The following is a 23,737-nucleotide window of genomic DNA, read 5'->3' on the forward strand; positions in this document are numbered from 1 at the left end:
ATATGAAAAGTTGTTTTAATGATGACAAATAATACAATAATCAATTCAACCTGCATGCATATGTGGAAAAAGACCAAAGACATCGCATTTTGGTAAATTTCGTTGGGTGTAAATTTTAGCACATTCAAAAAATTCTGATGTCCTTAACTTTTTAATTGTTTCTTTTTTACGCTTCTAAATGTAAAGTTACTTTCTTCGTCTTATTCTGTTTTGTGTTGTCGGAATAACTTCTTCTTCTTCTTCTTCGCTGGTGTCACTTCTAAAAAAAAACATTTTTTTTATTAGAAGCATAAAATTTGTAAAACATCACAGTAATATATTTAAATAAAATAATTTTGAGACTGGCATTTTACACCAACACCAATATACAAACAAATAAAAATAATTCTGAAAGTCCCAGTCAGAACAAGTGCCCTCGACATATACGGTAAAAATGAATGTCATGTCTGTTATTAGTTTTATTTATTTTATTAGGTTAACAAACAGTATAAATACTGCCAATTTCTTTGTTTGGATGGAGAATACCTTAAATAAAGGAATATAGAAGTCTAGGCATTTACAGGGCTTATGACCTGTCTTTGGCTGGTTTAAGTGGCCACTTTACACACTGTGTAACATTCACCATTTTGCCTATGTTCAAACATCCATATTTCTTCAATTCTTCCATTTGTTGATTTTAGTGAAGTCAAAGAGCTGAAACCTTTATTGTTGCGAAGAGATTCATCTGACTGAATTATTTCACATACACATGTTTTAAATCGTATGTAAAAGTATTGAAAATTCGGCGTTAAACTCAAACAATCTTTGGAACTACATGAAAAAAATTCTCATTTTGAATTTCCAAGTGCTATGCATCTAGATGGAGAATTAGTGAATGGCACCGAAAATATTGTAAACCTTTCTGCAAATTTCTTTAAGGAAGTGTATGATGAACCTATTCCAGTGGCGAGCCGTGCTTTATTTTATAGGTAATCTATTAAAAATGTTCATTAATTTGTACTACATATAAGTACTTACATAACACGTAAGTAATGTAATTATAAATGACTATTTTTTTGTAATTCTGTGAAAATCAACTCAAACAACAGTTATTATTAACCACGCGATAAACGTAGTTTTATTCTACACTATTTTAATACAATACTTGCACAAAAGTTTATTGACAAATACCACAGTGACATTCCGCAGGTATTTTCATTATGATCTGTCATTGACAGTATTGTCAAGACTTGAGCACTGGCCGATTTCTTTTAAAATGAATAATGCCTAAAACGGCCACTGCGAACGCCACCTGTCCTATGTGATACATAATATGTCAACGGTATCCCATCAAAGAAAAATAGTCCTTCGGAAATAATGTTCGAAATACTAGTTTCCAAATAGAGAATCTTCTAAAAATATTTGTAATCTGCAAGTTTGTTTTAGTACTAAAAAAGCCGACTTGGGTTAAAGACGAAAAATACAGTGTACTTTTTGGTATGGAAGAATAAGCTGAGGTAATCGGCTAGTTTCATCGTTCAGTAAGAATGGACTGGGCGCTGGCGCTGGGCGCGCTTCATAGATATTTTTTTGTAGAAAGATATAAACGGTGATTTATAATAAATGACAATTACTTTATTTTTTTCCCATAAACATAATTACTATAATTCATAATTATTCAAAGTAAAATATTATGGTAAGCTGTGCATAATCGCTTACTTTGACGATTCGCCCCTGACCTATTCCAGATGATACGATTCCAACCTTTACTTTTGATAAAACAATTACACTTTCAAACTGTCAAATTAATAATTTGTCTTGTAAGAAGAGGCTACTCTCTTAGATGAAAATAAATCAGCAGGTCCTGATAATATTCCGCCTATTTTTCTCAAAAAATATGCCTCAGTTATAGCTGAACCTCTCACCACGTTTTTCAAAAAACTATTATCAATGGTGTTCCGGACGCGCAGGCAAATTTATAAAATGTATTTATTGTGTATCAAGTATTATGTAACTAAGTATAGGGCCTCGGTGTATGTAATAAAGTCAAGTGCTGAATCTTCAATAAAGACGAGTAGTTTCAATTTCAGATTCGGCCTTGACTAACACCGAGGGCAAATATAGTTTAGGTATAAAGTTAAAAGTAAAAATATTATATTATGTATCCATATTTGTATGTTGCTCGCCGCGCGGCGTACTGTCGACTAATCCCGCGCGCGGGCGGACGCCGCTATTTACGTGTCCGGCCGTCGGACAGAGTGAGTGGGGGAGGCCGGGCGAGTGGTCGCCCGTACCCCCACTCCCCGACGGCAGCTCGCGTGCGCGGCGGCAGCCACGCGCTCGGGCGTTGGGCAGTGCGCCGCGAGGGCCTTATAATGTGTACAACAAAAATAAACGTCAGTTCGCTCAAGACAGTTCTACCGCGTTTTACTTTCCGCCTCCTGCCCTCCGCTTTCCGCTGGACTTCGTGCTTCGCTGCTGCCTTCCGCTGTGACTGCCCTGACTGCCCTGACTGCGCTCGCCTCTTTGCACGCGTTGGAAAGCCCTTTTTAGGGCTACTGAGGTTGACTTAGCGGTCAGTGCTTTCTCGGTGTGCCGGGCTCGGGCCCCCCCTTTACGCCGGGTGGGCCGATTGAACGGAACCAGGGAGACGAAGCAGCCACCCCCCCTGTAACGGGTTGGTTACAAATGGGATGTTTTCCCTCCAAATGGAAATCTAGCTTAATAACTCCAATTTAAAAAAATGGGGACGATTCAGATATTAAAAACTACCGTCCTATATGCATCCAATCAGTTATACCCAAACTTTTTGAGTCACTCATACTTGACCAAATTCAACATGATGTCTCAAATATAATAGACACTAAACAACACGGTTTTATAAAGGCGTGGTCAACTGCCACAAACCTAATGCTTTACTATAATTACGTATCTGAAGCCTTTAATGGGTTAATCGGATTGTGGTCCTGCGGCTAGTGTCTTGGACTCACGGACCAAAGTTCCGTGGTTCGAATCCCACTCTACCCCAACTCGATTCCCATTTTCTAATAGTGAGTTATTTACAACTCGTTGAAAATGGCCCTCAAAATTAAATATTTGAGTAAATCATAAGAATGCAAATATTTCTTTTATTTTAGAAAAAAAAAAAAAAAAGATAAAAATCAAGTTGAAATATACACAGATTTTACTAAGGCGTTTGACAAAGTCTCACAAAATATTGCTAAGTAAGTTGTATGGTTTAGGTTTTCGCGGAGCTAACCTTGATTGGTTTCGAGCCTATCTATCTATCTGACAGGTCTCTATACGTAAAGATCAAAAATGTAAAATCAGACGGATTTCTTTGCCTCTAGTGGTCTTCCACAAGGCAGCCACCTTGGGCCTGTTCTGTTTCTAATTTTTGTAAATGACATTACATCCTGTTTCCGTGACGTCGAAGTTTTGCTTTTTGCGGACGATATTAAAATATTTAAAAAAAATATCGGACATTAATCATCGTGAAACTCTGCAATCAAATATTATAATTTAATTTGTATAATTGGTGTGAAAAAAATAATTTATTTCTTAATATTAAAAAATGCAAAATTATGACATTCTGCCGCAACCGGAATCCCATCGTTTACACGTATAAAATAAATTCTTCACCATTAGAAAAAGTTACAGAGATGACAGACTTAGGTATTCTTTTTGACGAAAAACTGAGTTTTATTAAACATATACACAACATTACAAATAAGAGCATGAGAACCTTGGGATTTTTGCTGCGAACGATACGGGATTTTGAGTCTATAAAAATAATGAAAACATTGTATGTGTGTTTATTCTCGCTTTGTCTCCGCGCTTGTCGTACGTGTAGTTTTATCGCTCAGTATTCAGTCGAGTTATTTCATTTTCAAACATTTTTTTTCTTATACAGGCTGTTTTATTTTAATTTTTTTATTCAACTTTAAATATAAATTGTGAAAAATCTTTTTAGTGTTTTTACTATAATATCAAATTTTTGTAGACAAGGACCTACATATGTATTACTATAGCAGTGTATTACTATAACAGGCAGGTCATAAGCCCTGTAAATGTCTAGACTTCCATATTTCCTTTTAAAAATGTTTTTCTTCTGTTTTGAGTTTTTTAATTAGATTTTTATTTTAATATCATTGAAACACTAATTTCTTAGTCAAATTAAAATATAATGTAAATGGAGGCTAGATTACTTACCGTCTATGCGCTCATAATATATATATATAATAATATGTAATTATAATTCAAATAGACCATAATTGGAAACGAGGAACAAGAATCCCAATCGTCTATGCGCTCTGTAGCTGCAAGACGTGCTGGGATATTTATTTATTGTACAGCACCCTTGAGGTGATTTTCACAAAAATGGCGCCATATAAATGATCCAACCGTAATAATAAGAAGTAATACTCGTATATTATATTTACTATAGTAGTAAATCTGTTGTATTACGGCACTTCCTAAATGTGTTATTATTATTCATGAAAGATAAATATGTTTTTTAAAAAAAAACTAATTAATAAAATTCTTTAAAAAAAAAACTATATCATTTCTTGATGAAATCGCTTATTAGTTTTATAAATAAAAACACGCGTTTTCTAATAATACATACTATTTTTCATATATTTTTCATTTCCTCACTTTAACACTTTTTTTCGTTGCTCCCTTGAAAAGTGTAAAAAGGGTTTTTTTATTGTATTGTGTATTTAATTTTGACTTTAGACAATAGATAATTTAAGAACTTACTCTTCGCTACTTTCCGAGGTTTCTGGAACAGTTTTGTTGACAGCCCCCTGATTCCCCGTTTCCTCGTCTTCTTCATCACTGGAGCTGTTGTGAAGGGTTGACGCTGCCTGAAAATTGCAATAATTTATGTTTCATTACTATGAAAATAAAAGCTCTGTTATCGGTGTTATTCTTATCCTTGGTGGTGGGGGTCAGTGCTATGCAAGCTCCTGATGTCACTGCGACCTGTGAAGATAGTGACGGGTCCCAGTGAATAGTTCTCATCCTCCAAGCCCAGCGCCTCAATTATGAACGCTATCTTAATCTGTACATATCGAGACGGTATATTTAACTTCTGTACTATGTTCTGTATACCTCGGTATGTTCTACCTACTTGTCATATCGACATCATATGAATGAAACAAACCAATGAATGACCGCAAAAATTAGTCCGCATTCCTTACTTCATTAAAATTTGAAATAGTTCTCATTTATATTTTAAATAGGCTTCTGTAATAGAATGTGCCCACTTCAAAGCGATTATAAACTCCAATTAATTTCGATTCAAGCAAAAAATGCCGATCGAAAATGATTTTTATATGACTTTTAACGATTGCAAAGACGGTAGGCTTAACGATCGTCTGTATTTATCTACTGACCGATTACAAAGCCGACTCTCGATACGTTCTCCCAGAAAGATAGTAAAACAGATGGAAAAAATATAAAAACTTAATTTATTTTTTACAGTGGCAACTTTTTAACGCCTAGATATCTTAAAAGGGCAGAATCTAGCGACTTTATTTTTTGCATCTAGGCGTTCGGAATTGAATTCGTCTTCAAAATAAACTTATGTCTCTCTCATATTTTTAATAGGCTTATAAGAAAAAAAGTGCCAACCTCAGAACGATTAGAAATTTAAATAAATCGTAATTAAAGGAAAAATTGCTCAGTGGAACAAAATATTTATGCTTTTAATGCGTAGGTAAAGAGGAGTTCTAGACCCTTCGCGCGTTGGTACAAACCGTTGTACTTACATCAAAACTCAAAGGTGGGGGGATCGGTAGTGTATCTTCGTAATCGGTCGTGAGAATTTTTTCTTCAACTATGACATCGTATAAGCAACCCACAGTAGGGTTCAGCTCCCAGCAGCTTCAGGAGAAAACTCCTCCCATTGACACCTGTCTATCATCATCATTCCCTTTCCGCACCTAATGGTGCATAGGGTATTGGTACGCCAATCGCAGTGTATCTTGATCATTTTTGTTACATGAAGGTAAGATGATTAGTCTTACGCTTCATGTACCAGTCCAAGGGACGATGAAATATTCTGGTGTTAAAACACCCATTAAAATCATTATTTTAAATCAACCATGTCGGGAGTCGAACCCGAGACCTCTTGCATGGTAGGCAAACACACTGACCATTACACCACACTCGTCTATACAAAATTAATATTGAATCAGGTTGTGGTCCCGAGGCTAGTGTTGAGGACTCACGGAACAGAGGTCAGAGGACCCTCTACCTCAACTTGATTTCTATTTTCTAAAATGGCCACTAAAATTGTAATATTTGGATAAAACACGATATGTAATCCATAGAGGAGAATATGTGTTATGCAGGCGTTATAAAGGCGGCATTTGGTTTTCGCTGAGTAAATATCCGATCACCAGACAACCTTCACGCCTTAAGGCTTTAGTGGCACACAAGTCACATAGCCGTTTCAAGATCCAAATTACTATGTGACATGTATCTCACCTCTCCCTCATCGTAACAGATGGTGTGCAGAACGGTTTCCTCATCGCTGGAGTCCTGGATCCGGTGCTGGCCTTCGTCAGACGAATCCTCGTCCTCGGGAGGCGTGCTGGCGGCCCCCTTGCGCCCGGCTCCCGCCCGCCCCTGGCTCTTCTTAGTCTCGAATACTTGGCTGGCTTTCTGGTTCGGTTTCCGCTTGCCCTTGCCCTGAATTCCCTCTACAAAAAGAAAACACGCGAATCAAATATGAGGCACAACAAGAGGGCCATCTACACTTTACACACTATGTAACATTCACCATTCTGCTCATGTTTCAGTTTCAGTGCTGCAGAGCAGCGTTTATTTTATTTTTATTAAAAAATACACATAATAATTTGTTACCCACTAAGTCTAAAGACTTTTCAGTGGGACACATTTTTTTTTATGACAGGTTTATATTACATTTATTTTATTTATATTTTACAGATTTATTTATAAACAGGCTAGAAGTATCTAGAAGATATTTCTTAAGTTCTTTTTTTTTTTATTTGAAGATTTTTCATGTTAATGATGGTTTGTGGGAGATCATTGAACAATCTTGGAACAACCCAACATTTTACACATTCACATTTCCTCGACTCCTCTCTTCTATTTTTTTTTCGAAATTCTGTGGTTTCTTTGGAATAAATAATTACATAAACAAATACTACTGTGATAAAAAAATAAGGTCAAATTATTTATAATCTTTATCTATTTCATCGCCTTCAAAGTACTCGCCTCCTGAGACACTTATGCCAAAGTTTTTTCCAATCCTCGAAACAATTGTTAAAGAAGATTTTCAAAATAGCCTTTAACTCTTACCTTCCCGGTGATGTGTAATCAGTACACATTGCATCTAATAACTTTAATATCCCCATAAATATAATAAATGATGCGTTGAGATTTTCGATATTCCTTTGTTATACATTTACGTATTGGTAAAAAGTTTTTTTTATTAAATAATTAATGCTTATTGAGAACATAAAAATCGTTTTATCAAAAATCGGAGCTATCACGGATACAACAGAAAGTTTACCAATGTGTCGCATGTTGGGTTCGTAGTAAAAGAGTTATCCTAATATATAATTGTCTCTCACACCTTTACGTCTCACTCTCGATAATACGGGTATATTTGGGAGCGAGAGAGATAATTTTTATGCGTCACATGCGCGGACGGATAGCAAAGTTTCTTGTACTTTTCCCAGACGCCCGTTAGCTGCGTTAGTAGCTGCTCGGCTTTCGTTGTGGGCGGTTCTTTTGCACTGAGAGAATAAATTAATGTTTTTTTTCATGTTTTTAGCAATTAGATTAAAAATATCATCACTTTTGACTTCAACTATAAATAATTTAAGCAATTGCCGATGAATATTACACTTTTACGATTTAAAATCTCTCATTTTTTGCATGTGTAGTGACAGCACGCAGCGATTTGGTTTATATCTCTTCAATCGTGTCAAAACGATTTCCCTGGATCGATCTCTAAAGCTCTGGAAATAGCCAGAAGTCACTCGGTTCTAAATCAGGCGAATACGATGGTTGTGGAACAATATATTAGTTTTATTTTTTTATTGTTGTGTTTCTGATCCTATATAATATTTGTGATAATATACTCGTGTGTCTGTGTCAAATAATGTTGGGATATTTAATTTTATCGAGCTCAGTAGTTAAGGCGCATCAAAGAGTGAGCTAAGAATTTTAATAGAACTAGAAAGTCGGATTTATTTCTACGTTCTTGAAGAGGAGATATATTTAAGCTAGTTTCTAACTCATTATACGTATATTTGTCTCTTTTTTAGAAATCGATGTTGAGCTGATTCAATATTTTGGATGTCAATATCATAATACGGAGACCAGATAACAGAGGAAAACTCTAGGTGCGGGCGAACTAGGAAACCGAAATTTATAAAACAAATTGGCTACCTTTTAAAGACACCCGGTTCAGTTGTTTACCCAAGCTGGCCACGGCCTTCCCCTTCTCCGCAGGGGCGGACGGGCGGCGGTTGGCGGTGCGGGCGCTGCGCCTGGCCGAGGCGGGCGTGGCCTGGGGCTCCACGGCCCGGGAGGGGGTCGCCGGGGGTGTCTCCAGAGTCTCCCGGGGTCGACGACGGGGGGTTTTCAGCAGTGCGCGCTTAGCCACGTCCGCAGCTGAGACAATATCAAAAAGGTATTTAAATTAGCGGGATTATTACTTGTCGATGTAAGGGGCTCTTACACCATTGGAGATGAAAAGAATAAACAATTGAATTTATTAATATATTACAACAAAGACAAAAAAACTTTCGTTTCATGTTTAGGCGTTTACAAGGCTTATGGACCTGTCATTGGTTGGTTTAAGTGGCCACTTTATACACTGTGTAACATTCAACATTTTGCCTACGTTTGAACATCTATATTCCTTCATTTCTTCCATATGTTCTTTCATTTTATTTTATAATATAATGTCTAAATGTTTGCAGACCTGCTGGATTTTCTCCCTGGGGAGTTATTTAGATGTAAATTTGCAATTTTAATGTTGCAACAGAGAGGGAAAAGTCAGCCTCGTGGTGTAATGGTCAGCGCGTTTGCCTACAATGCAAGAGGTCTCGGGTTCGATTCCCGACACGGTTGACATGAAATATTTATTTAAGAGGGTGTTTTTACTCTAAAAATATTTCGTAGTCCCTGGACTGGTTACCTGAAGTGTGAGACTGATCATCTTACCTTCATGTAACAAAAATGATTAAGATACACTGCGATTGGTGTACCAATATGCACCATTAGGTGCGGAAATGGCATGATGATGATGATGATGATGTTCAGGTATGTGTGTAACCGTGTGCACCATTAAAAAGCAAGTGGGAGTGTATCGCAGCCATATAAAATGAGTCGTAATTTATTGCCGAGTAAATGGGATAATTTATGTATTATTATCCAAATTTTGCAATAGTTTGCTTGTTTTTAAACAAATTTAACTCTTTTGAGCATCAAACGATAGCATTTATGTAATTTTTACAAATAGTGCTGAAAAAAAGTGTAAAAGCTAAAAATTGGATCTACTCCACCCTTCATGCGTACCTGTTATGCGCTTTATCTTGCTGGGAGGTGAAGATTGATCGCTGCTGGCGCTCTTTTTGGAATTCCTGTCAGACTTGGAGGAATCGGAGCCAGTCTCCATGTCCACATTCTCAGACCTCTCTGATGAGGGAGAGGTTCTGCCGGATTCCACAACCGGTTCTGCTTCAGCTTTGTCTTTAAAAAAAAAAATACACAAATAATAAATTAGACTTCCATTTCGGAAAAAGGCAAAGTCACAAAATTCAATTTTATTTAAAGCAATTAAAAAGTATTACGAAATGGAAAAAAATATTTATGAAGAAAAAAACATATCAAAATTTAAAATAATGGTCAAGATTTATGTGATAAACAATTTATAAATTAAATATATTTGCAATGTTATTATTAGAACACACATAACAATATGTATGATATGTGTGGCCTATTTTAAGATTTAAATAAATAATAACCGACAGATGAAAAACACGTAAAACAAAAAAAAACATAAGTCCAAATGTTTATAGACATGGCTGGGTTTCACTTCTAAAAGAGGGAGAGGAAACACTTTTTTAAAAACTACTATTTTTATAATTTATTCATAAGAAAAAACTCCGCGTGTGACATCAGAGGTTCTTTTCCGCTTATTCGCGATCAGTTCTGCCAATTGTTCCATTTTCGGCAAGCAAACCGGAAATCTCCCATAACTCTCCTATCATTGGTTCATTCGTTTGAACCAGTGACATTGTTCAAAGTAGTTCGTTTTTATTAAAACATGTTTTATTATTCTTTTATACAGTCCATCAAATACTTGAAGATGGACATGTCAAAAGTAGGAATAATCGGCGTTCGAATCCCACTCTACCCCAACTTGATTCCCATTTTCTAATAGTGAGTACAACTCTATTTATATTTATTTCAACAGAGAGGGAAAACATTTTTGAGAAGGGAACATGGAAGTCTAGGCATTTACAGAGCTTATGACCTGTCATTGGCTGGTTTAAGTGGCCACTTTACACACTGTGTAACATTCACCATTCTGCCCGTGATTCAACATCCACATTTCCTCAACTCTTCCATCTATTGACTTTTGTGAAGTAAAAGAGCTGATCATAAGCCCTGTAAATGCCTAGACTTCCATATTCCCTTCTCAAAAATGTTTTCCCTCTCTATTGAAATAAATTTAAATATGAATAACTCCCTAGGGAGGAAATCCAGCCAGTCTGCAAGCATTTGGACATACTCAAACTTTGTTTGTTTACAACTCGTTGAAAATGGCCCTCAAAATGAAATATTTGGGTAAACAATAAGAACGCAAATATTTCTTTTTTCTAAAAAAAAAATTAATGTATGGTTAACTAAAACCATTCCTTATAAATATTAAAATTTTCCCTTTTTAAATCTCTTATTTTTTTTATGTGTAGTGACTTCACATCACCGTAACGCGCGGGTGTTTTTAGGACAGTAAGGGAAAGGTTTTAAAAAAAAGTGATGAAAAAGTGAAGTGACTCTAATATGCAAATGGTAACAAAACTTTCTTCACTTGTGTATTTTTTTTCCACATTGTGTTTGGAGATAAATAGTTTCACGCACCGGAAGCAGTATTACTCGTGATGCTGGTTCTCGGTTCTGTGACTTCTGAGAGAGTTTCCAGCCCGGGGTTGGCGGCCGAAGCTCTCTGTTCCAGGTTCTCCAGGGCGATGGTGAGAGATGCGCTGAAGCGGGCGATGTTCCTATATGATATTTTATCCGTGAAAATCTGAAATGATAACGTAAGCACGTTAGAAACATATCGGGCATAACAGAGATACCAATCGGATCATCATCATTACCTTGGCACACCTGGAGGTGCATAGGGCACCGCATTGGTATGCCAATCGCACCGAATCTTGATTTAAAAAAAATTTAATATGAAGGTATGATAATCAGGATTACGCTTCAGGGCCAGTCCAGGGACTATTTATTTATTTGTTCTTTTACAATTGAATGTGGTTATGCAGAAAGCCAGTCCACAATTTTGCAAAAATTAGATATTGGTGTTTTTGGGTGTAGTAAGGTAGATTCTATGTTCTTCTAAAAACAGCCAGACCACTTTCATACAAAAAAAACTGTAATAATTACTTTCTGAATGTCGAAAATAAAAATGGCATTTCTCGAATTGCAAAAAACACCCACACCACTAGAAAAATCTGACGGTACTCTAAAACTAGTCAAATACATAATTAGATTCTTCTTTGTTACATTAAATAAACTAATCTATTCATTGTATATCATTTGTATAGATCAAAAATATTTCAACTGTTGTATAGATTTGATTATTCACTCGTTTCATAAAGGTGCTATTATCTCAGTTTCGCTTTTGTATGGCTGGCTGCTTTCTGCATAAATACATTCAATTTATGTATTAATTTTTTAATATTAATAATAATGTTCCTTCACTGGGGTGTCCCGTGCCAAGGGGAAATTTTTTAAATTTTTTTATTTTTGTCTTTAAATAGTACAAACATAATAAATGAATGTCCTAATATTAAATTATATCTAATTATTATTAAAACATATACTAATTATTAACATTTCTAAACAATATACGTACACTTAAAAAGAAAACTTCTATAAAGCTAACACGAATAAGATTACTTTTTAAAACTTATCTGCTAAACGCATGTTTTTTTAATTGACATTTAAATGAAATAATATTTTTTTGCTCTCTTATTTTTTAAGGTATTTCCTTATAATATAATTGTACAGCTCGGTGCATCAACGAGTTCTGTGTATTTGTTATCGTACGAAATGGTAGTCTAACTTCATGTTTATTTCTTGTTTTATATACGTGTTCACATTGATTAAAAAAAACCTTTTGAGTCAACTCTTTTGAGGTATAACCATTAATCATTTTATGAACAAAAACATTACATTCAAATATATTAGTTGACGTACTGTCATAATTTTTGCTTGTTTCAGCATCAACTTTATTCTAGTGTATTAATTTTTCTCAAAATTACTCTCATAACTCTGCAGAACAGTAAGTTTATTTTTTCCCCTTCAGGTGCCAAAAACAAAAAAATACTATAATAATTTATATGAGGCACAATAATGGAGTTATAAATCATCCTGCACGAATCCGCAGTTAGATATCTAATTTGATACAATTTTAAAACGTGCCTTATTAAATATAATTAAATCATAATTTCAATTTATTTCAATTTATTTATTTTAAAAACGTTTATGTACATAACAAAAAAATTCAATGCATACATAAAACGAAAAAATGAACACTAAAATTTAAATATACAAAAATGGTAAAAATAAAAAATACCCAGCAATTATAGAGAAAGAATGCAATCCTCTCTGAACTTTTTTTCACTAATATGAAAGATGTCAATATCCGAAGAGATACGGTTGAGTAAAGACATCGCTCTTCCTACTGGCATTACCATCGGCAGGTTGGTTCTGCAAGCAGGAAGATAAAACAGCTTAAGCTGTCTATGTCTAAGGTAGTCACTAGGAACATAAAGAAAAATACTCTCCGTTATACCTATGTTGATCGTAATACCACGGATCAATCGGAAAAAATACATAAGCAAGTATGCATTTCTTCTTTTCTCCAAACTATTGTAGCCAAGCATTCCCAGTATGAAGTCAGACGGGTACAACCGCGGATAATATCCGCACTCCCTTAAGTAAAGATACCTCAGAAATTTCTTCTGAACCATCTCCAGCATAAGAGAGTACTTCAATTCGTGGGGCGCCCAGATCAGAGATCCACACTCAAGTCTGCTTCGCACCAATGAGTTATAAAGAAGCCTTAGAACACGAGTATTCAAGAACACCTTAGCTGTTCGGAGAACAAATCCCAACATTTTGCGCGCATTGTCACAGACAGTGCCTATGTGAGTATGAAATTTCAGTCTAGCATCAGACATAATTCCCAGATCTTTGATAGTGGCAGTTCGCTTAAGTGAACACACTCCCATACAATACCATAATAATATCAAATACAGTAAAACCTCGTTTTTACGTTTCTCGTTTTTTTTCTCCTTTTTACGTTTTTTACAGCTTTTAGGCCGAAATGATAAGGTCCCATTTTTTCCCATACATTCTCATTCAAATATCCTCCTCAATTGACGTTTTTGTGTTTTTCATAATCCCGGTTTTACGCTGAAATTTTTTCAAAACTCATTCAACCAGTCCAAAGACGTCGAGCCGCGTGAATGGAGAATAAAATCGAGGCAAATAAAAAAAATGTGTAAATTATTGTCTCAAACTAAATTCAAAGTAGGTGCAGTGTTATTGACCAAGTTGTTTAAGTGTCTAATTTTGACATTTTACTAAATTGTGACATGCAGTCGACGCATGTTTAGGAAGAATAAAGTCTTTAAAATCAATAAATTACGATGCAAAAAGTTAAAAAATTCGGCAATAGAAATATTATTTGAAGTTATGAAAATATTGTTTCATTTTTTCCATACATTTTTCATTTCTTCACTTTAGCGTTTTCCTCAGTTTTACACTTTTTTTGTTTTACTGTACATATAAAACATGATAAAAACACATAAAACTCGCAAATAAAAAACATATTTTTACACATTTGGCCTGATCCACTGATCTATCCATGCGATTAATCACTATGAAATGCTATGTGTAAAAACACATTTTTTATTAAATATTTATTTATTTGACAATTTATTGCAGTCTGCATTAGACCATTATCAATGAGTTGTAAATAACTCACTATTAGAAAATAGGAATTAAGTTGGTGTAGAGTGGGGTTTTAACCCCGTTCCTCCGATCCAAGAGTCCGCAACAATAGCCACGGGAACACAAACCCGTTGAATTTGGTGATGCCGTGTCTTTCTCAATCTTCTTTGTTTTCTGCATCCAATAACAATATTGTGAATCTTTTTAGCCGTTTGTTTATTGTCCATGTCTTCCATCCATTCCATTGTCCAAGCCATTGCAGTAGTCCTTTCCTTGTATTTTAAAAGAGGGAAATGGTAAAAAAAAAATCTTCGTTTGTCTGTCAATAATTTATCGCAAATTACCTCCATTAGACCCTGAGCAGAATGTAGGAGGTCCCGACAGAGGGCGGGGGCCCGGGGAGGGGAGAGTAATGCGAGGGCCCTGCACAGTAAGGGAGCAGCCACTTCTTCTCCCCTTTCCAAGACGCTTACTATGAGAACGGACAGGTTGGGGTGAACATTGTGTGCCTGCAAAAATTTCTCTTATAAGATTATTTTTTGTTTCTAATATCAAATTACTAGAAACAAATTGTAAAAAAAAAATATATAAAATCCAATACAGATACAGCTTGCCCACCACATACCGGACACCGTATCTGAGGACATGAGTATCCTTGACGGTGTCCACATACACGGAAAAATTGCTCGTTGTCAAATGAGAAAAGCTGCCCGAAGGAGCTCTCTGTAATCTGGTAGCAAGAAGGTAATCCAGAAGTACATAATATGCACTTATTATTACAAAACATTTATGACATTTTAAAGCTATTGAGGTTGACTCTCGGTCAGTGCTTTCTCGGTTCGCCAGGCTCCCAGGGGTGGTATTCTGGATCTACTCTACCCCGTGGAGAGTGATAAATTTTAGTAATTTTATTTTTTTAAAGTGACCACACTTAACTTCATATAATGGCCACACCGATGATTGAACCTCGAATGGTGTATACAACTGCTGCAAAAACGGAAATAAAACTAATACGGTTTGATCAATTCACCCTAACTCAGTGTTTTGGGTAATGCTTCAGGTCGCAATAATGTTCTAAATAAAAAGCATCATGTTTGATTTCACGTGTTCATATTTTTTAACGTTTAATCATCAGTGTGGCCATTATGTGAAGCAAAGTCGCGACACTAAAAAAATTTAATTCTTCAAATTAATCACTCTCTAGAGGGTAAAGAAGATCCAGAATAACACCCCAGGCCTCCCGTTTACACCGGGTAGGCTTATTGCAAGGTACCAGTGCGACAAAGCCGCCACACTTACCCTGTAACGAGTTGGTTGCACTTGTCTTTAAAATATCACACCTCGAGAGCCTTAATCCAGGGAGAAAATACAGGAATACGCTGGTGGTTACACCACATTTACTATATGTGTGTTACACGTTAAATTTATTTGCTGCCTACTGGGCCCTGGTTATGATGTTGCGATTCCTACTGTGGGTAGGTACCACATTTGTCTCCGCCCCAACATAATAATACTTTACTCAAACGCATACAACAAAAGAAGAACAAAATAACAACCGAACTGTCATCGAGTGAACATGTTTTTTTCATAATCCCAGCACGATCGCAAATAATTTGTTTTAGCGATCAATAATCCACTTTGTCTGTAATCGAATATTATAATCAAGAAACGACAAGTGCCTTTCCTGAACGCAGGATCTGATCCTGCCTGCCTCGAGAGTTCCGAACAATAAGGTGCCAGAACCCCAGTACAAGGTGGGTGATTGCATTAATTTGTATTAGGGTTCGGTGGCAAACAAAGTAAAGATAGCCAAATTTCCACGAACCAGTAAGTCGAGCGTCCACAGTTTTTGCCTAGTGGCGTGATCGGCTGGTATGAAGAAAACTCAGACAGCAAATCCACAAAATTGATAAATTTATTTTGCTACGGTGAAATGACAAAGTTTACCGCGGGAGAAACGGAGGGCATGGTGAGGCCGATGAGGAACTTCAGCACCGCCTCGTGGTCCACCTCGGCCAGGGGGCTGCCGAGGGGGGCCCGGGCCAGGGTGAGCATGCTCGGGAGGAACGCGGCCTCCAGCTGCTCCTGGCCCCCCTCGGTGTTGGCGGCAAACAGGGGGAAGAACGTGCCCAAGATCTGCTTCAGACCATCTTCGTCCTCTGTTCGACAAAGTATAAAATAATATTGAAAAACAAAAATGAAACAAAACACCTGTACACAAGTACAGAAAATATAGATACATAAAATAAAATCAGTAGAAAATAAAGATACAATAAATAAAGATTAAAAAAGAAATTATAATATGGGTATGCGCAAATCAACAATGAATAAAGAGTTGAAATATAAAAAGTATTGAAGTAACAGAGGCGATGTATTATAGTATAAACCGTAAAACAAGTAAAACACTTGGTACATTTTTATAATTTAGAAAAGAAGTGATTAAAAAGTATTGATTTCAATTTGTATAAAGATAAATTAAATAAATCTAAGTTTCCATGTTTGTTTGCTAACACGTGGAGCCGTGGCATAGGGGAGTATTTAGCATAGTTTGAACTATGCAAATCAACAGCAAAAGAAGTATTTTGTCTCGTCCCACGCTATCTCACATGAAAATTCACACAATTGAAAAGTTCGGGACTGTCAAGAACATTATTTAATAACTCGAAAAGAAGCTCTAAATCTGTTTTTTTTTTCTTTTACTAATACATATTTATTTTAACTGCTTCATTAAACATTTCATGAAGGGATTTGAATACTGTCCAGCAAAGCTTGTCGATACATTTCATGCAGGGGGCAGTCATAATAATAATTGAGTATCTTATAAGTTTCTATCAGAATATCTCTCTTCCGTCGTTCTTACAATGATGTAAATCCCATATTAATGATGAAAAAAACAATTCAGTGAGTAGTAGGAGTAAACGAGATTACCGGTGGCCGGGTTGAACCAAAGCAACAGAAGACGGCTGATCAGACTGGAGGAAGAGAGGCGCCCGGCCATCAGCAGACGGCAAAGTCCTTCTACCACAACTGCACGGTACTCGGAGCACTGGAATAAAAATAGCCGGTAGAGTTCAGGCAATCGGATCATCGCTGCGACACTTGGCACGCTGACTGGGAAAAGGAAGATCTGCACAATCCTACCGGCAGCACCCGGGAACTCGTTGCCGACATTTATTTTGTGCTAGAAGTTTCAAATAAATCATTCGTTCCCTTTCCATAGGGTACTGCATCTGTACGCCAATCTCAGCGTATCTTGATCATTTTTTTAATTTTTTTTTTTATTTATTTACAATTTTAAAAAACCGGTTAGGGTTACATTAGAAATTTAATATTGTCTAGTCATTTTATGTCTCGTTAGTTCAGTCATCATGTGCTTTTTCAGATTGATTTTAAATTTGTCTCCATTAAAAGTTTTCAAGTAGTAAGGTAGGTCGTTGTAGTGTTTAAGTCCATTATGTAGTATTTTTGACTGTCCTGTGTTTGTCTTTGCTTTTTCAATATGATAGTGTTTTTGTTGTCTGGTGTTATATTTATGTATGTCAGCATTTTTGACTAATATTATGTCGTCGTCTTGTATGTTTCCCAGTGTTATTTTGTGCACAATTTTTAAGGTCTCAAAGGTAAGATGATCAGTCTTGCGCTTCAAGTACCAGTCCAGGGACTGTGAAATATTCCAGTGTAAAAACACCTTTTTAAATAAACATTTCATGCCTCTTGCGTGTTAGGGAAACGAGCTGACCACTATGCCACGAGGCTGACAAAAATAATAAAGGTTGATTTTTAATAAAATAATGTTTTGAGTAAGTCCAAATGTTTGAAGACAGGACAGATTTCCTCCATAAGGATTTATTTAGATCTAAATTTGTTGCAATAGACAGGGAAAATATTTCTGAGAAGAGAGGGTATGGAAGTCTTAGCTTAAGTCTTTCAACAAATTTAGAATATAAATATATTATATTACCTCACTGTTCATGAGTCCTAAGAACAGTTCTATGATGGTATCGTGAGTAGACGGAGTATCCGTGATGCCCTCATCATCACTGGCCTCGGCAGGAGACTCTTCCGATTCCTCTGTAAAAATATTAAACAGAAAAAATAAATAGTCGAGTAGGGTCAGTGCTGGTATTCTGAATACGCCCTGTTAGCGCAAATTTAGTATGTGAATACATAGCGTTTAGAATACCACCCCAGGGCCTCGATTATGATGGGAAGATAAGGACGTCATACCTTCAACATGACGGTAAAGTTAGATAATTCTCTCGAGCGATTACGAAGATACACCGCCGATCCCCACAACTTCAAGTTTTGGGTAGGTACATCAGTTTCAGTGCTGCAGAGCAGCGTTTATTTAATAATTTAAAATACATATGACAATTTGTTACCCGCTAAGTCTAAAGATTTTTTGGTAGGACACATTTGTTTTTTATTGACAGGTTTATTTTACATTATTATATAATAATATTTTATTTATTAACAGGCACTATAAAGCATTTAGAAGATATTTCTTCAGTTCTTTTTTTTATTTGAAGATCTTTCATGTTATTGATGGTTTGTATCGATATGAAACAAGGGGAAGCGTACGTTACGGTACACATATCTACGCACTAAAATGACATAGCTTCAGTATGACGTCATAGTTGAAGATAAAATTCTCCCGACCGATTATGAAGATACCGTACCGATCCCCCCACCATCAAGTTTCGATGTAAGTACATCGGTTTGTATTGACGGGTCTAGTACCCCTCGATACACATCTACGCATTAAAAGTGACAAAAATGTTGTTCCACTGAGCAATTTTTCCTTAATTGAGATTTATTTAAATTTTTAATCGTTCTGACGTTGGCACTTTTTTTCTTAAAAGCCTATTAAAAATATGAGAGAGAAATAAGTAGATTTAAAAGTCTTATTAAATTCTGACAAAACAGTAAGTTAGCAAAACGAACGCCTAAACGCAAAAAATTAATGTGGCTAGATTCTGCCCTACTGACATATAAGAGTATCTAGGCGTAAGAAAGTTGCCACTGTAAAAAATAATTCGTTATTATATTTTTTACATCTGTTTTACTATCTTTCTGAGTGTACGAACCGAGAAGTTAAAGAAGCCGGCTTTGTAATCAATCTGTAGATAAATACAGACGATCGTTAAGTGTACCATCCTGGTAATTATCAAAAGTTGTATAAAAATCATATTCAAGCGAGCATTTTTTGCATGAATTTGGATTTATTGGAGTTTATAATCGCTTTGAAGTGGACACTTTTTATCACAGAAGCCTATTTAAAATATGAATGAGAACTATTTAAATCTTAATGAAGTAAGGAATGCGAATGAAATTTTTGGGGTCATTGGTAGGTAGAACATACCGAGGTAGATACAGATAGTACAGAAGTTAAGTAAACTGTCTCGATATGTACAGATGAAGATAGCGTTCATAATCGTGGCCCAGATGGAAGCCTTTATTTTTCTTTATTGCAACACTGTTCTTTTGACAGCCAATGAGAATTTAATACCCGCCATCATCATCCAGAGCTAATTTGATAACAATATTCATGACATATTAAAGCCCTACACTCAAGTAGTGAATACCCAATCAGAATTGTTGTCACAGATTCATCAGTATTTTGAGTTTGTCTAAATTTTTGTAGGCAAGGATACAACAGAGATGAAGAAAATGTAAGAGAAGGGTATATAGAAGTCTAGGCATTTACAGGGCTCATGACCTGTCATCGGCAAAATAAAAACATTGTAGAATAATATTTTACCTTCAGAAGATTCTGTATCACTTCCCCAAATATCATTTTCGTCTTTTTTCTTCTTCTTACTCTTGTTGGCTTTGGACTTCCGTTTGGACTTGTTGACTGACTTCTCTATGGCTGACGGATCCTGGTCATCCTTGAGCGCCTTCTTCTTTTTATTGCTGCTGTCGTCAGAGCCGATGTTGAATATCTTCACTCCGTGGATGCAAATCACATCTATTACCGACTTCAGGGCTGTGATGAGAAGCTTCTCATTGTCCATGTCAATAAACTGGGAAAAAAATACAGGGTTCACACATTTGATGACAGTTAAGTGCATAAATTCAATAACAGTTTAAGGCATAAATTTAATCCACATTACATAACAGTTTAGAGCCTAAATTTAATCCACACTAGATAACAGTTTCGTGGGTGAATTTAATCCAAATTTAATAACAGTTTAGTGTATAAATTAAATCCAAATTTAATAACAGTCTAGTGCGTAAATTTAATCCAAATTCAATGACAGTTTAGTGGATATGCGGTCATAGTACATTGATCGATGACACACACACGCGCAATGATTTCGCCTGAAATATAGAGCAACGACCGATGAAGCAAGTCATCACTTATAAATACAAAAGAAACATATTCTACAATACTAAAAGTATTACACATTCGTTTAATTACACACTTCATTCCCGCCATGGAGACATGAAGAACAAAGGAACGTGGCCTATAAAGAGACCACAGGGCGTGGTAACACCCAGTCAGCCTAATGAGTCAGCTCAGTGCAGTTTTTTATTTATTTAACTTTTTGAACATAATGTTATTTGTACATTGGCGGGCTTATTGCCAAATGGCAATTTCTTCCAACCAACCAATTTATTAATATTCATTGTCAAAATCAGTTTATTATAACGCCACAAAATGGCGGAAAATGACCCCCCTGCGTTATGTGATTTACCACATTGGGCCTTGTAGATCCGAGCCGCAGAATTGATGTACTTACTTGAGCAAAGAAAAAAGCCTTCTGTTCCTTGGCAAACTCTTCACTCAGCATGGAGTATAGTGCTACTGTTTGTAGAGCGTTTTCTCTGATCTCCACATTTTGATATAAAACAACCTATAAACAGAATAATATTATTAGGAAAATACGTTAAGAGAAGATAAAAGACATTAGCTGATTATTTGCGAGAAGCATATCACGGTCACATTCAAAATATGTCTTTTATCGGTAGCGTCATATCATAGTGACATTAAAAATATGCTTTTGACTGCTAGCATCACATCATAGTTACAATAAAAATATGCTTTTGACTGCTAGCATCACATCATAGTTACAATAAAAATATGCTTTTGACTGCTAGCATCACATCATAGTTACAATAAAAATATGATATAGACCGAAAGTACCGCTGTGCCAAATCCATCAATTCTATAATTTCTTGTTTAAAAATAATTATTGTGAACGCGTCTATCTTTAAAAAAATACCGTTAGATTTTTTTTGGAAGCAACAATGACCCGAATTGCGCCTTTCGCAAGGGTCGTTGTATGTAATAAAAGTCTGTCCGCTCGGGCAATCGGGAGCCTATTGTTCTTGCCGAGAAGGTACCCCAAGAACCAGCCACATGTCAATACTTGTGAAGCTCAGGACACTTTTAAAAACGCGAATAATAATAGTTTAAAATAATATTTATATTTTAAAATCCAAATCACTTTATTTCCATGAATAACATATTTATATTTTACAATTTTACATGAAAATTATAACAGCAACCATCACGCCGTTTCCCCGTGAAAGTAGGTAGAGAGGATGGAACGCCACGTCACTCTATCTCATCATATAGACTTCGCTTCTTCTACCTTCATACCTATTCTCGTGCACGCTCGCCGATTATTCCGATTCTTATCATAAGTTAATTATAAGACTAGGTTAATTTAATATTTAAGTAGTAGAATAAGTTTTAAGAACACCATTTGGCGGGAAAGACGGGATTCGGCGGGAAAAGAAGACCGCCCCAATCGAAGCGTGCGCCCGCCAATGAGAGCGACGAGACCAACCGGGAAGGGGGGGACGTCTAAAAGATGATAAAAACCGTGACGCCCGCTTCCCGGACTCTCTTCCTACGGAATCTCTTTCGACGGAGACTCTCTTCCACTTAGACTCTCTTCCACTTAAACTCTCTCCGGACTCTCCTCTTCTGCGTCAGTTGACCTCAAGGGTCACGGGCGGGTGCCTTGCCATCCCCGTGGCCCAGTCAGCAGCTCAGTCAGCAGCCCAGGAGAAAAGCCACCACGCTGGCTAACCAGCCCTGACGCCGTAGCCCCAACGCTGCCGCCTACGACGCAAACCACGCGCTCACGTCGCCGCACCACGGTGACGCAGCCCACGCGCCCACGCGCCAACGCGCCCACGCCGCTGCGCTCATGACGAGCCGCCCACGTCGTGCGTCCCTCTACGCACCCGACGTCACTTCTCATGCCCCGCCATGGGACAGGAAGCCACGCCGCCGCTCATGACGAGCCGTCCTCGCGGCACATCTCACCGCAGCTGGACGCCGCCGTCCCAGCTACCCCTGTCGCCGCAGCCAGATGCCGCCGCCCCCATCGCGTCCTGTGCCCACGCCGCACGCCAAGGACCCACGCCGCCTTCGCGTCACCACGCCGCGCGCCGCATCAGGGCGTAAGGTTAATTTTAAGGTTATTGTTTAAGTAGGTTAAGGCTACTTCTAAGTTAGGTTAGATTTTGTTTATAATTTAATTTAAATACATTTAATTTCCACAATTATTTTTTTTCCTTTCTTAACCCTCCACATTGACATAATTAAACTGAATGCAACTTTAATCTAATTGTTATTCTTTACGAATAACTGGCGCCCGACTAAACCAAACGTCTCTAATCTCTCTTAATTAATAAATTTTTTTTCTCAACTCTAATTTTTATTTAATTATATATATTTTTTTAATTTTTAATTGCTTTTTCGAGGTTGTCAAATATGCTTTTGACTGCTAGCATCACATCATAGTTACAATAAAAATATGCTTTTGACTGCTAGCATCATCATTCCCTTTCTCCACCTAATGGTGCACAGGGCACTGCATCGGTACACCAATCGCAGTGTATCTTGATCATTTTTGTTACATGAAGGTAAGATGATCAGTCTTGCGCTTCAGGCACCATTCCAGGGACTATGAAATATTCTAGTGTAAAAACAGGTTTTACAATAAATATTTCATGTCAAACATGTCGGGAATCGAACCCGAGACCTCTTGCGTGGTAAGCAAAGTTTGGTAGACGTTTGACCACTAGCGTCATCTTATGGCGATATTTAAAAAATGCAGTGAGCGGAGCGTCATATCATAATAACATTAAAAATATGCTTTTGACCGCTAGTGTCAAATCATAGTTACATTAAAAATATGCTTCTGATGACTAGCATCATATTATGGTGAGATTTAAAAAATATATTTGACTGCGAGTAACATTAAAAATATGGTTTTGACAACTAGCATCATATTATGGGGATATTTAAAATACATTTTATATAATTTTTGTTAATAAAATTGCTTTCATAACCACCCTATGTAATATGATGCATAGAACTTTATTATGAGCAAAAAAGCATATTTCTTACCTCAAAATTCTGAAAAAGCGACTTAAGGACGGGAGTAAGAGAAGTGATGTCGGGAGTGTCGAGCAGCATGTTTAGAATCATAAGGCACTTGTTCAAAGTGTCCGGGTCATTCCGTTTCTCTCGCACCTGGAATTTTATTGATAAACA

At 36.6% G+C, this 23,737-nt stretch overlaps 1 protein-coding gene and 1 non-coding gene across 2 annotated transcripts in view; one reads left to right on the plus strand and one right to left on the minus strand.

The window, feature by feature from the left end:
* Cap-G (Chromosome associated protein G) overlaps window positions 1-23,737 on the minus strand; it is a 37,296-nt gene continuing 13,559 nt past the window's right edge. Inside the window, exons 11-23 of the mRNA XM_088239001.1 lie at window positions 23,591-23,716; window positions 20,964-21,077; window positions 19,979-20,243; window positions 18,179-18,288; window positions 17,146-17,263; window positions 16,165-16,376; window positions 14,562-14,726; window positions 11,113-11,278; window positions 9,544-9,717; window positions 8,410-8,634; window positions 6,475-6,689; window positions 4,741-4,847; window positions 1-259 (exon numbers count right to left, since the gene is read on the minus strand). Of these exons, the coding sequence (XP_088095127.1) occupies window positions 187-259; window positions 4,741-4,847; window positions 6,475-6,689; window positions 8,410-8,634; window positions 9,544-9,717; window positions 11,113-11,278; window positions 14,562-14,726; window positions 16,165-16,376; window positions 17,146-17,263; window positions 18,179-18,288; window positions 19,979-20,243; window positions 20,964-21,077; window positions 23,591-23,716 (2,070 nt within the window). The 3' untranslated portion in view covers window positions 1-186. The remainder of the gene's footprint in view (window positions 260-4,740; window positions 4,848-6,474; window positions 6,690-8,409; window positions 8,635-9,543; window positions 9,718-11,112; window positions 11,279-14,561; window positions 14,727-16,164; window positions 16,377-17,145; window positions 17,264-18,178; window positions 18,289-19,978; window positions 20,244-20,963; window positions 21,078-23,590; window positions 23,717-23,737) is intronic.
* Window positions 9,021-9,099, plus strand: TRNAC-ACA (transfer RNA cysteine (anticodon ACA)). The gene has a single exon. It is a non-coding gene; the product is annotated as a tRNA-Cys (tRNA).

This window comes from Micrasema longulum, unplaced genomic scaffold (assembly GCF_059751315.1).
Source record: "Micrasema longulum isolate JH-2025_06_02 unplaced genomic scaffold, ASM5975131v1 h1tg002037l, whole genome shotgun sequence".
Lineage (NCBI taxonomy): Eukaryota > Metazoa > Arthropoda > Insecta > Trichoptera > Brachycentridae > Micrasema > Micrasema longulum.